The following is a 14,588-nucleotide window of genomic DNA, read 5'->3' on the forward strand; positions in this document are numbered from 1 at the left end:
ACGGACATCCTGACCTGGGCTGGGGATTGAACCTCCAACCCAGGTGCATGCCTTTGTCCAGGAAATGAAACCCCAGCCCTGTGGTGCACGGCTGACCCTGTAAACACTGAGAAACACCAGCCATGGCACCTATTGATGTATTTTTTAAAAATATATTTGTATTGATTTCAGAAAGGAAGGGAGAGGGAAAGAGAGAAACAGCAATGATGAGAGAGAATCATTGATCATCTGCCTCCTGCACACATTCTATTGGGGATTGAGCCAGCAACACGGGCATGTGCCCTGATCAGGAATCGAACCTTGACCTCCTGGTTCCTAGGTTGATGCTCAACCACTGAGCCACGCCGGCTGGGCTCTTGGTGTATTTTAAAGTGCATTTTCAGTTTGTTTCTTTGAAAGGATGGAGCTTTATCTGGCTTTGGTGTTTTGTCTCCCACTCCTGGTTGGGAGTCCATGGGGACAGGCAGAGTTAGGGCTGGAGCCGGATGAGACACGGAGGGCATTGGATTCTGTCTCATTGTGCCCCTGGTGGAAGGAACACGCTCAGGGAGGGTAAGAGGTGTGGCCACACCTCCCTCCGAATGACCACACACACTGCTTCCTTGTCTTTGTATGTGGGCTTCCCCTAGAGGTATAACTGCATGTTGCTACTTAGGCCAATTTTGCTTTCATAAAATATTTTAGAGCAGTAACTCTGTCCTATAATGTCAGGTCTGACCAGTTAAAATATGCTCTATTAATTTTTAAATGATACCTATTTCTGTCCAAAAGAAGAAAAAAGCTGTGCTTCTGTGAAATCTAATTTTCAAATACCGTATTTTTCTGTGTATAAGACGCTACTTTTTTCTAAAATCATTAGACTGAAAATCGAGGGGTGTCTTGTACACGGAAGTCAGCTGAAGAGGGAGCTGCGCAGGTGTGTAGCTGCCCATGTTTTGTCAAACAGGCTGCCTCCAATCGTGAGCCTTATTGTTACTGACGTCAGCTGATGCCATAATTGGAGGTGGAGGTGGAGAGTGTGCAGATGCAACAGGGACTGGAGTGTTCTGAGCCCATAAAGATGTCAAAAAATAAAAAGATAAATACCTGTAAGTGATTGTCTTACTCTGCAAAATTCAAACTGAATGTCGTCAGCTATGCAAAAGAGCGTGGAAACAGAGCTGCAGAGAGACAGTTTGGACCCCCTCCCACTGAGTGTATGACCAGACAGTGGAGAAAACAGGAAGAACAACTCCTTAAGATGCCAACAAAGAAGACGGCCTTAAGAGGAAAACCAGCAAAATGTTTAAAATATTGATTTCTTAATTTTGGGTAGGAAAAGTGGGGGGCGTTTTATACACGGGAAAATACGGTAATTCATTGATTCCTATTTAAAAATGAGGTAGGTTGTACCATTGTCACCCCTAAAGCTTCAAGGCTTATGGACACAGTGTGTCTTGACTCAAGCTGACCTGTTTTACATGGGAAAATGGATGCACATAGATAGTGTATGGGTATGTATAGGAATATTGTAGTAGGTGTCCCTGCCTGAGAAAAAGCCATCATATGCTGAGAAGTAATGTCAGAGCATCGATAATATTGCACGTCTTTATAGTGTGTAACAGCTGTTGTGAAGTTGCAGAAATTAGCCTAGTGCAAGGGCATCTTCTTAGGAGTAGAACTGTCTGCAGCCCGGTCATAGGCGCTGGCTGTCCATGATGACGGGGTGGGGGGGGGGGTATGGGGTAAAGCTCTGTGATGCCACTCAGCGGGCTCAAGTCGTGGACACATGCTGTTCTCTTCTGCTCTTCTACAGAGAGACAGACCCACGCGACAAACATGAGGAGCGCAGCCAAGCCCTGGAGTCCAGTCACCAAAGTGGGGAGCCATGGCAGTGACCGCGCGCGGCCCCTTCCCACAGCCTCCTCTGGCATGAAGAGTTCTAAGTCTTCAACCTCGCTGGCGTGTGAGTCCCAGCTCAGCAAGGTATAGCCCGATACGCACAGGGTGAGGGCTGGGCGTCCAGTGTCTGCTTGGGGGATGGGAAGGGCCGGGGGTAAAGCTAGTGGCCTCCAGGGCTGGAGCAAGGCCTCCAGGGAGGGCCCGGGAGAACCTAGAGGAGCAGAGCAAAGGCTTTGTAGCAGGGGCACTTGGGATGGAGACGGAGATCTGCCAGATGTTTCCCTGGATTACCTGGACTGTCCAGGCAGAGCTCTGCCCCAGCACCCACCAGATGGGGTCAGGATCACTAATGTTCTGGTAATCCAGTGGCCAGTCTCCACCCTTGTCTTACTTGACAATCAGCAGAGTTAACACTGTTGATTAGGCCCCGCGTCTGGGAATGTCTTCTTCTCTCAGTTGCCTCCTTCCTCGGGGGCAGGAGTCTCCCTGCCGACTCCCTCTGCCCTGGTTTCAAATATTGGGTGGGCCCAGGGCACAGTCCTTGGGCCTCAGCTCTCTTCTAGTTACTGTGTCACCCAACACCTCCTTTCTACCCTGCAGTGAAGTCAGAGGTAGGATAACCTACCCACACACACATTTTTGAAAAATTAATGTAATATCCTAGCTATAAGAGGAAGCTAGTTTATAATTAAATGAACCGTAGTGCCATCTGCATATGCCTCAGCTTGACTGTGCAGAAGGACCTGGGACGCTCCCTGGGCGCTGACATGCGATGGCGGCCTGGGGCGGGCTGTGGTGTCTGCGTGTCCCATCTATGCTTGTGTCCATTTCTGTGTCTCCAACCAGGACCCCTCCAACTGCCTTTGTCACCTTGCCTGTTGGCTGCCTGAAAGGCACTCCGAATGTAACATGTCCCAAACCGAATCTTGATGCCTCCCCTCCAGGTCCCAGGCCTCCCCTAGCCTGCTCCTGAACCTCCCCCATTGGAGTAATAGCAACCCCGTCCTTTCGGCTGCCCAGGCCAGAGCCCAGGGCATCATTTTTGAACACTTCTCATGTCCCATAGTTCATCAGCAAGATGCCATCACTTCTACCTTAAAAATAGATGCCAACTCCATCCACTCCCATTACCTCCGCTGGGACCACCTGGTCATGCCGCTGCCTTCCCTGCACGCTTCCCATTGTCCTTTCTGCTTCGTCTTTGTGCCCATCATTCATCCTCAATAGAAGCCAGTGGTCCTTTTAGCACGTGGATCACGCCACTTCTCTGCTTGGAACCCTCGAGGGCTCTCTCCATTCATTCAGAGTGGTCAGTACTGCCCTGGAGACCTGCCCCATTCCCGCTTGAAGCCATGGCCCTCCCCCTGCCCTGGCTCCCTGCTGTGGCCTCGGGCTCTCTGGGCTCAGTGGCGGTTCCTCTGATGAGCTGGGCTCATTCCTGCCGCAGTGGGTTTGCTGCTCTCTACCCATTTCCTCCCTCTGAGCATCCTCCCCATCCTCCTCCTTTAAGTCTGTGCTCAAAGGTCTCTCCATCAGACATCATCCCACCACACTGTACAGCGCCATCCTCACCACCGCAGCTCCTACTGCCTCACACCCCTGCTCCGCCCGTCCCACACCCCTGCTCTGCATGGCCGTTTCCGTGGCTGCATGTAGCTGTCCATCAGACCGCCGCCAGGCGTGGCAGGATGGGGGATGTCAGGCAGGAGGAGGGGCTCAGACCAGGCCAAGGGGTCCTAACTCTGCCCATCTGTCTGTGAACCTCCAGGAGGTTGGGAGCGGTCCTGTGAGGGTTCCACACTAAAGTCCTTCATGCCTGTGATCCTGGATTCAGCCATTATTTCCGTGACTTTTGTCTTTATGATCTTTGATCTGTAGCATACTTGGGAGACATCTTTGATTTAAATTTCAAATAAAAGCATACACTTCACCAATGACAGACCAGTGGAGCTTCTGGAAGCTCAGGAGTGTTCCCTGAGGACAAAGAAATGTTGGCCACTTCTGCCGTCGATGGGTGAGCATTTTGGAAACTTGTTCCACAGGGAAATGCCAGGGAAAAGCAGATCCTCCTGTTAGACACTTGCTGCTCCCATTTCGCGCCTCAGCACCTGCAGGCCTCGGCCTGTGGAAGAGAGCGCCAGGGCCCAGGGAGGGAGCAGCGGAAGAGGGCGCCTCCCCTGCCCATCGCCAGGAAAGAGGACATAGACAGAACAGCTTGGAGATTGGCCCCCGTGTTGACTATGAAGACCTGCACACATGCAGGGCGGCGGCGTGGTGCACCGAACACCTGATTCTAGCGGCTCCGTAGTGAGCAGGCACATAAGGGTGGATAGATACATCTTTGGTCAAAACCAGGAAAATGGAAACAAATCCACCAAAGTGGAATGAAACCTCCTACTTCAAATGCTGGCCCTCTGAAGGGCAGTGAGAGAAGCAGGGGGCGCACAGCCCAGGGATGGGGGAGGCCTCGCCCGTGCTAGTCAAGCCCAGTGCCGGAGGGGAAGCGCGGGGGTGCGCTGAGGCGAGGAGGCCACTTCAGTCTGGCCGCTCACCTTCCTTGGCTGCAAATGACAGAACATTGACTTGAGTCAGCTCTGGCCGGAAGGAACTAGACTGAACAGACCCTAAGGCTCCCATGTCACTGTGGGCAGGACAGAGGGACAGACTGGAGCTCAGAGAGGCTGGGATCGGGGACTGGAACACCCAAGACTCGCTGTTACTCCCTTCCATTTGCCTCTGCTTCTGTGTCATCTGCTGGTGTCTGGTCTTCAGAGCGTGGCGTGAGCAGGGATGCCACCATGCCCAAGCCTCTCACATTCCTTGGAAGGCCTGTCTGCTTATTTACTTACTTCTGATTTGCTTTAAAGAAAACTAAGCAAAAAAAATAGGGAAAGGCCTGCTTGGCTAGGCATGCACTGAGCCTGCCCAGGCCCCTGTGGCCGGGGGTCAGGGCCCCTGTGCCCAGAGAGCAGAGTCGTATAGTTTAGGCATGCTCTTTACACGTCCCGGGCACCCATCAGTCTTGTGCAGTCTTTCTTGGGGCGTGCTCTAACCCCGCACTGCCCAGGGCAGTACCCACAAGCCACAGGCTGCAGTTGAGCCCCTGGAACGTGGCTAGTCAAAACCCAGATGCGCTCTAAGTGCAGTCACACCAGATTTGGAAGAGTTAGTACAAAAACAAGTCAGATGCCTTACCAACATACTTTACATTGATTGATAATGTTTTGAATGTATTGGGTTAAGAAAATCTATTCTTAACATTAATTTTGTCCAGCAGTCACAGTGCTTTTATAATGTGGCTTCCAGACTCTATAAAACTATGCCTGTGGCTCGTGCTGTATTTCCGTCGACGCTGCTGCTCTAAACATTTGTTCTCAAAGTGTTTCCCAGACCGCAGCGTCGGCATCACCAGGAAAGGTAGAAATGTAAATTCCCAGGCTCCGCTGAGGTCTAGGAGTCAGAAAGGAGGTGGTGGTGGCCGACTGGGGTCAGGTCCAGGCAGCAGTGTGCCTTCATGAGCCCCCCACATTCTGAGGCGTGCCAAGTCTGAGAAGTGCTTCAGCCATCACGCGGCATCTGCCTTTACAGACTGGACAGTTCTGTGTGATGATTTTAGAGTTCCGGTTTCCCCCACGACCTCTGTGGGATTGAGAAGAATTTGCAGTTCCTTTCATCTGCGAGCTATTTGCATGTTTTTCCTTTTGTAAGCTCTCCTGGCGGTGCTTGGCAGCTTCACCATCAGCCAGTTGGTGAAAGTACTTACGAAACGTACCAAAGCAACGCCAAAGCGCATCCCTGCCCGACCGGCTGTCACAAACCAGAAATCTCACGTGGCTGCTGTCAGGGACCAGGAAACAAAGCCAACAGTGCAGCCAGGAGCCGGGCAAGATCAAGAGTCAGCAGCTGAGACCAGTAGCTTCCCAGACTTGCGGCTGCGTCCAAGAGATAGTGCCGAAGGACACTATTTTGCTTGGGAGGATGTGGAGAATTGCTTTCGCCTTTATGTTCCGCTTCCTGGAAAAGCTTCTGAGCAGCAGGGTGAGGAGAGCGCCGTGGCCAGCAGCCCGCCTGACTTACCGGGTCAGATGTGCTGACAGCACAGACTGGACCGCACGTCCCGCTGCCTGGGCCCTGTCCTCCCGCCTCCACGTGGGCGCGGGGCTGCGGGGGTTTGCAGGGCAGCTTCCCCCCTGGCCCCTCTGCCCTCTCATTTGTTGGATTTGCAGACTGACCCTTGGCTCCCTGGGCCTTTTGCGAGGAGGAAAGATGATAAAAGTACGAATCTGATTCTTCCACTTCTCTGTGTGACATTTACTGACCTTAGTGACGTCAGAGAATCAGGTAGAGGAAAGCAGAACCAAGTGCATATCATTTGCATTAAAATTCCCTTAACTACAATGGTTTCTCTTTTTTTGTTTGGTGTGTTGTCTGGGGAGTCTTCAAAGCCTAAATCAGAATAGATTTTGCTTTGGGGACCTAGGGAGGTACCTGGGCATGTTTCTAGGCAGAGTGAGTAACAGCTGCTTTTTCTACTGAGAAGAAGTTGCTGACGTCATGCACTGCTGTCAGATAAGAAGTACACTGGTGGCCTGAGGGCTACTTTGAGAGGCTGCAGAGCTTGGGCGCGGCAGCCCCGGTTGCTCTGAAACGGGAAACAGAAAAGCGATTCCGGGGTTCCTGGAAGGCCACCAAGTGGCTTCTGTGTCAACCCCAAGGCCATTTGGGGCCCGTTGTTAAACTAGGGTCACAAAGTGGGCCAGAAAATGTGTTTATATTCACATCTAATAAACAGCGAACATAAACACAATTTTTAAATTGTGAAAATCTTTAAGTGCATGCAAACCATCCTTTCAGTGTTAGCGATTTGCTTTTTATTTATTTATTTTAATGTATTTTTATTGATTTCAGAGAGGAAGGGAGAGGGAGAGATAGAAACATCCATGATGAGAGAGAATCATTGATCAGCTGCCTCCTGCAGGACCCCTGGGGGTCAAGCCTATAACTCGGCATGTGCCCTGACCAGGAATCGAACGGTGACCTCCTGGTTCATAGGTCGATGCTCAACCCCTGAGCCACGCCGGCCGGGCTGAACATTCTTTTGATGAACCTGTGTACTCACTTCTCATGGGTATAGACTGAAGAGCAGGATTGCTGCCTCCTAGGGTGCAAATACTTGGCGTTAGTCGACTTTGCCAGTTTTCCCAAATGGTTGTCAGCTTGTCCTACCACCTCACTGACACCTGGTGTTAGCATTTTTTCTCTTTTAAGCTACTCTGGGGGTGTGTAACTCCCTGAAATGTAAACAATGCAAAGTGGAAAATGTTTTTTTTTTAATCATGAAAATTTTTAAACCCTAATTCTCTGTAAATGACCCCGAAGCCAGTGGATGGAGCAGGGACTTTCCACCAGTGCAGTGGGCGGGGCTACCCACTCTCCGTCTCTCCACACTGCTTTCTCCAGATGTCAGATATATTCGTAATGGCTCTGGGCATCTTCCTGTCTCTGGGATTTTAGAACAGCCATTTCCATCCTTTTTCATCTCATGGCACATACACTAATTACTGAAATTCGGTGGCACACCAAAAAAAGACATTTTTTGCTGACCTGACAAAAAACAGATATAATTTTGATTCATTCACACTGGACGGCTGTTGTTGTGCTTGCTGTTGTCACTTTTTTATTTGACGATGTAAGGGAAAAGAGGTTAGTGCCCGTGACTAAATGGTCAGGTAGTGCATGTTTTAAAAATTCTTGCTGCAAACGGGGTGAAAATCACTGTTCTAGAATGATCCCTCTTCAGTAATGTTCTTTAAAGGCTTACAGTGGTTGGGAGAAGTCCTTTGGTCTTTCTCACTAACTTGGTGTCATTTCCTGGACCAGCAGTGATAGGTCATTTAAGGCTCCCCCTCTTTTTTTTCACCAGCAGATGAAACAATTTTATTTTATAGTTGTCTTTAAAATCACAAAATGCTTTTATATATTCTTCGTATAAAAGCATTAGTACAGCCGAAACCGGTTTGGCTCAGTGGATGGAGCGTCGGCCTGCGGACTGAAGGGTCCCGGGTTCGATTCCGGTCAAGGGCATGTGCCTGGGTTGCGGGCGCGTCCCCAGTGGGAGATGTGCAGGAGGCGGCTGATCGATGTTTCTAACTCTCTATCTTTCTCCCTTCCTCTCTGTATAAAATCAATAAAATATATTTAAAAAAAAAAAAAAAGCATTAGTACAGCTAACTATGCTTTCTAGAATATGACTATATAGAGCCTCTCCAAGAAAAACGCACCCCATTATATGGTTTCAGTGAAGTTGCTTGGAAAAAATTCACATCTGGACTGGTTCCTAAAATATATCATTCCACACTGCATGTTTCGGTTCAAAGGACAGATTATTGTCACAGCGCTCGGTCCCGCGCTCTCGCCCGTGTGATGCTGCGCACACAGGTGGGGGTCTCAGCTGCTGTTCCGCTGGTTCATCTGCCTGTCTGCAGGTTCATCAGCGGGTGGCGAGGCTGTGCCTCGCCCTGTGGCCTTCCTTCCAGGCCTCCGGGCGTGAAGCCACATCATCATCGTCATCAGTCAACTCCAAGTCTCCACAGCTGCAGAGGAAGCACTCAGTGTATTAGGCCCTGTCCTGCAGGAAGTGTCTCCCTTAAAGCAGGCAGACCACGCTAACCAGTTCGCTCAGACTGCACTCCATACACCCAGACATGGGTCTCTCCAAGGAAGTGCAAGCTGGTTGGGAACGGCCCCAGTGGACGTAGCTCTGCAGTCAGAATAGTTAGCGGATGGACAGGTTTGGAACGCTGAGGGCCCATGTCATAACCAGCAATAAGCAGCCCGACACCATTTGGTCTTCAGCGACACCTGTGCGTTGGTGTCTGGTCTTGCTTCCCATTCTGTGGTTTCAGTGAAGTTGCAGATACAAGAGGAGACACGGGAAGACATCTGTCAAATACAAACCTGGGATCCAAACCCCCCTGGCACATGAAACCACACACCGTCTCCACCAGCCGTAGGTCCCGCAACTGAGATACAATATGGTTGTCGACATGGAGACTGATTCCTGATGGCCAGAGGCTCCCACTGTGCTCTCCTCGGTGCAGCCCACACTGCCTGGGTTTTTAATTTCAGAGCAGCTGTGGCTGAACGTCGTCCGACAGCTTCCACTGCAGATTCAATGTGATGACTCCTACCCTGAGAACGCCAGTGACATCATTGTCACACGGGCTGCGAACGCTGGAGACAGGCCAGGCCAGCGGTGCTGCATGGGGCCCCCGCTTAAACCAATTTCGTTCGACAAATGTTTGGTCTCCCTTTTCATGACAGAGAAGAGAGCAGAAAAGGAGCGAGGGGTTCTGCTTTTCTTGCTGTTATTCAGTAGCTGTTCTTCTGGCCTCCAAAACGTCCTTTCTTCCCTTGGAACCCGTTGTCTGCGGGAGACCCTGGGCGGAGTACTTGGTGTTGAGCACGGTCGATTCCAGGCCTTGTACATCTCTTCCCTCTGCTTCCTCCAGACACGTATTTTTAAGTTAATTTTGTTCTTGAATTATTTTGTGCATCGCCACGTCCTGACTTTTGTGCATCTCACGGTTTTTTTTTCATCAGCTCCCATTCTTTAAAAAGTATTTTCCAGGACAACTGGGTATTTAGGAATTCACTATTTGAAGTGTGACACAATGGTATTATTCACCCCTAATCTTATCATATTCTTTGACACGGTAGGGAAGGTTATGCTCCAGCCTGTAAAAGACACACACAGGGGTGTCGCGCTTTGCATTTGTCCACTTGGCACTGCCGTGCTCTGCAAAGGGCCCTCACTGCACCGTAACCTCTGGGCCATGGGATTGCTCACAGGCTTCTTGGTGTGTAGCACTCCTTACTGAAAACGGGTCTTTTGATCCTCTCTTCCCCTCTACCTCTCTCTTAGCTCAAGAGGGCCAGCAGCGAGGACATGCTCAACAAGCCGGGAAGTACCACCGCTTCCGCGGTAGTTCGACTGAAAAAGACTTCAACAGCCGGAACCATCTCCGAGCTCACTGAGAGCCGCCTGAGGAGCCACCCAGGTAGGAGGGACGCAGGTCAGGAACGCATGTCTGAGGGGCCCAGGCAGGAGGGACCCAGCAGGCCACTCATCCTGGCCCAGGACAGCACGTCAGTGACTGATGCATCCTCCCCGCATCAGATATGTGTGGAGCACTTACTCTGGGCCAGGAACTGCTTTAGGCATTATATATATATATATATATATATATATATATATATATATATATTCAGACAGGAAGGGAAAGGGTTAGAGCAGCGGTTCTCAACCTGTGGGTCGTGACCCCTTTGGCAGTCGAACGACCCTTCCACAGGGGTCACCTGAAACCATCCTGCATATCAGATGTTTACATTATGACCTATAACAGTAGCAACATTACAGTTATGAAGAAGCAATGAAAATAATTTTATGGTTGGGTCATACCATGAGGAACTGTATTTAAAGGGCCAGAAGGTTAAGAACCACTGGGTTAGAGAGATAGAAACATCATTGATGAGAGGGAATTATCAATTGGCTGCCTCCTGCATGTCCCAACCTGGGGATCAAGCCCGCAACCCAGGCATGTGCCCTGACCAGGAATCGAACCGTGACCTCCTGGTTCACAGGTCAACGCTCAACCACTGAGCCATGCCGGCCGGGCCAGAAAAGGTTTTTTAACCATTATATTTGAGTCCAATATAAGGAAACTTAAAACATGAAAGAACAGAGGAGTGACATCAGAGGCAATGAGAAAGGTTACTCTGGTCTCTTACTTTACTTTGAAGTTACAAGTTGAACAGCTCTCATTCAATAAAGGATTCCCTGCTCATATACAAACACACCTGAGAGACCCTCACATTGAAACTCTGAAGGCAGGCGAGTCAGAGGGAGCCGGTGGGGTGGGAAAGGAGAAGAGCAGAAACGGGTGCCACAGACGCAGCCCCTCGCTCCCCGCAGTCTCGGGAGAGGGGAGGAATCAGGTTGCCATCTGCAGTCGGGAGGAGCAGAGAGATGCAGTGAGGTGAGCATGCCTAATGCAGTGGTTGGTATAGGCTACACCTGAACCCAGTAATCTGGGCAGAGATGGTGTGGAGGTGCCGCCGTGGTTGTATGGTGTCTGCCACTACAAGCAGAAAAACAAAGCCACGGAGCCAGGCTGGCGCCCCTCCCCCTCCCAGACTAGCCGCAGGCCCCAGACGGAGCTGTAGCCGCGAGTGTTGAGCTACAGAGCATGTTATCTGCCGCCCTGAGAACTGGAGAGACAGAAACAGTTCCCCCTGAGCAGCAGGTGCACTCTGCAACTAATCGCAATGACAGGGGCGAAGACACGAAGGTGAGGCAGCTGAGGTCTAGCAGTCACCATTACTGGGAGGAGAACAGATCTACAAACACACCAATAGGCCTCTCTAGCTCGCCCACCCCCACCCATCTCTGCAGAGAACAGCACTAGGATTTCACAGGCCTGGAACCCGATCCCTGACCACATTGCCCCATGAGTGTGGAACCCTGGAACTAAGGTGACCAGGCCTCAGAGGAGAAGCTCACCTCCCCAGGGAATAGTAGACATTTTCCACCATCTAGCAGAGATCCGACAAACCAAAGCAACGCAAGAGAAATTTAAAAATTTGTGCTTCAGTGTCACCTACTGGAGAACAAAAGAAAGACTTCTTATCAAGTTACTAAATAGAGAAGCTACTTGTTTAAAAAAACCCAAAAAACAAAAAAGCAGAAGTTCTGGTCAAGATGGTGGTGTAGGTAAATGTGGTACTTGAATCCTCTCACAACCACATCAAAATTATAACTACAGAACAACCATCATTCAGAACAGCCTGCATTTGGCTGAATGGACGTCCTACAACTAGGGATTTAAAGAAGAAGCTACATTGAGACTAGTAGGAGGGATGGAGATGCAGAACAGGCTGGTTCCACACCCACATGTGGTCTATAAAAATTGGGAAGGATATTTCAGCTGCAGAGGTTCCTCCTGAGGAGCCAGGGGTCCTAGTCCCACAGCAGGCCAGGGTTCCAGTGCCAGGAAGAGAAGTCCCCATAACTTCTGGCTGTAAAAGCCCGCAGGGATTGTGGCTGAGGGAAACAGAGGGCTTCTGGAGTTCTAGGCAGTTCATCTTACAGGACCTGCACATGGACTTACTTGGACTCACACTTTCTGAGCTCCAGTGCTGGGACAGCAGCTAGAAAGCTACCAGGGACGTACAGGGAGGAACTGAATTGTCTTACGTCAGGGCAAGAGCTCAGGCGGGCAGCTTTCTGTCAGACAAAAGTGCTGGCAGAGGCCATTGTTCCTTTTCAGAGACACCCCTCATCCTGGGATTCCATGAGACCCAACCCCACCTTGCTTCCAGGCCCATCCAAACTGTTTTGAGTGGCTTTTCCATACAAATGGCCTGTCTTGGCTCATGCTTCAGACTTTTCTAAAATCTCTCAAACAAGCAGCAGCATCTGGCCTCAGTATCCCCTGTACTCTGGCTAAGTGGCCCCAGACCTGGTACTAGCAGCAGCCAGTGTTAGTTCACAACTTGGCCTCACCTGGGCACCTCCAAGCCCAACACAAGTAGCAGCCATCAGCAGATCACTTTGTAGCTCATGCCAGGTGGCCCTGAACAGAGCATAGGTGCAGCTGAACTTGGCCTATACCACTTGGGAGGCCCCAGAGCCAGCACACCTGGTGGATAGCTTCAGACCACCACCCAACCACTTCCACAAGTGACGCACTCAAGGGACAGACTCAGCAGGCACCAGCACCCCGTTGAAGTAAGCCCTGCTCTGAGGGTAGTCCCCTGCACATTTAATCCTCCACAGTGGTCGGTGGTTACAGCCAGTCCTTGCAGCCAGTCGGACTGGGGGTAAATCCCTCCCATTGATGGTCTAATAGCAACCAAGGCTCAACTATAATAGGAGGGAATACACAGCCCACACGGGGTGGGGGTCGCATCCAGAGCACTCAGTTTAGGTGATTGGGAGAGCCTATGCCACTGGGCCCTACAGAGCACCTACTACATATGACCACTCTTCCAAGCTCAGGATACATAGCAGCTCTACCTAATACATAGAAACAAACACAGGTAGGCTGCCAAGTGAGGAGACAAAGAAACATATCCCAAATGAAAGAATAGGACAAAACTCTAGAAAAAGAACTAAGCATAATGGAGACAAGCAGTCTACTAGATACAGAGTTCAAAACACTGGTTATAAGGATGCTCAGTGAACTTAGTGAGAACTTCAACAGCATTCAAAAGAACATGGAGACCATAAAAAAGAACCTGTCAGAAATGAAATATGCACTAACTAAAATGAAGAATAATTTACAGTGAATCAACAGTAGAATAGATGAAGCAGATAATCAAATCAGTGATTTGGAATATAAGGAAGCAAAAAATACCCAATCAGAATGTGTGAGCTCCCATAAGACTGTCAGCTGATTTCTCAACAGAAACATTTCAGGCCAGAAGGGATTGGCAAGAAATATTGAAAGTAATCAAAAGCAAAGAACAGAAGAAATCTCCAGAAAAAGAACTAAATGAAATGGAAGCAAGCAAACTACTAGATATGGAGTTCTAAACAGTGGTTATAAGGATGTTCAAGGTTCTTAATGAGAGCTTCAAGGGACTTGGTGAGAATTTCAAGGATCTTAGTGAGCATTTCAAGAACCTTAGTGACACATCAAAGACATGAAAAAGGACCAGTCAGAAATTAAGCATACACTAACTGAAAAAAGAATAATTTACAGGGATTCAACAGTAGAGTAGAGAATTCTGAGAATCAATGATTTGGAATATGAGGAAGCAAAAAACACCCAAACAGAAGAGAAAAAAAAGAATAAAAAAAAATATGAAGATAGTATAAGAAGCCTCTGGGACAACTTCAAGTGTACCAACATTCACATTATGGGGATGCCAGAAAAAGAATAGAGAGAGCAAGATATTGAAAACCTATTTGAAGAAACAATGACAGAAATTTTCCTCTACTGGTGAAAGAAATAGACTTATAAGTCCAGGAAGTAGAGTCCCAAACAAGAGGAATCCAAAGAGTCTCACACCAAGACACATCATAATAAAAATGGCAAAGGTTAAAGACAAAGAGAGAATCTTAAAAACAGCAAGAGAAAAGCAGTGAAGAAGAAGAACAAGAAGAAGAGGAGGAGGAGGAGGAGGAGGAGGAGGAGGAGGAGGAGGCTATCTGAACAATAAAATGGCAATAAATACATATCTATCAACAACTGAATATAAAAATAAACAAGGAATCTAATGAACAAAATAAACTGATGAATAAAATAGACTCAGAGGCATAGAAACATGAAACAGACTGATGAATCTCAAAGGGAAGGGGTGCAGGAAGAGATTAATCAAAGAACTTACATGCATTACCTATGGACACAGACAATAGGTGGTGAAGGCCTGGGGTGGGACAGGGACCGAGTGGAGGGGAGCAGTGGGGGGATAAAGGGGAACATCTGTAATATTCGCAACAATAAAGTTTTTTAAAAATAAAATATAGGCCTGAAATTAAAAAGCATTTAATTTAAAAAAATAATAAGAAATAAAAGAAAGTGACGAAAAGTAAGGACCTACAACCAAGATTACTCTATCCAGAAAAGCTCTCATTTAGAATTGAAGGGCAGATAAAGAGCTTCCCAGACAAGAAAAATCTAAAGAAGTTCATCACCACCAAG

At 49.0% G+C, this 14,588-nt stretch overlaps 1 protein-coding gene and 1 pseudogene across 16 annotated transcripts in view; one reads left to right on the top strand and one right to left on the bottom strand.

The window, feature by feature from the left end:
* SPECC1 (sperm antigen with calponin homology and coiled-coil domains 1) overlaps positions 1-14,588 on the top strand; it is a 249,111-nt gene that overhangs the window by 60,383 nt on the left and 174,140 nt on the right. For 15 of the 16 annotated variants that reach the window (XR_004965624.1, XM_036296313.1, XM_036296312.1 and 12 more), the window contains exons 2-3: positions 1,796-1,965; positions 9,806-9,941. Coding sequence is in view for 15 of the 16 variants with exons in the window: in XM_036296308.1 (XP_036152201.1) it covers positions 1,796-1,965; positions 9,806-9,941 (306 nt within the window). In the remaining variant the exon portion in view is untranslated. Of the gene's footprint in view, positions 1-1,795; positions 1,966-3,759; positions 3,896-9,805; positions 9,942-14,588 lie in introns of those variants that run through there. The other variant, XM_036296318.1, reaches the window with a different exon arrangement.
* Positions 8,490-9,370, bottom strand: LOC118649326 (annotated as a pseudogene).

Source organism: Myotis myotis, unplaced genomic scaffold (genome assembly GCF_014108235.1).
Source record: "Myotis myotis isolate mMyoMyo1 unplaced genomic scaffold, mMyoMyo1.p scaffold_m19_p_29, whole genome shotgun sequence".
In the NCBI taxonomy this organism is placed as follows: domain Eukaryota; kingdom Metazoa; phylum Chordata; class Mammalia; order Chiroptera; family Vespertilionidae; genus Myotis; species Myotis myotis.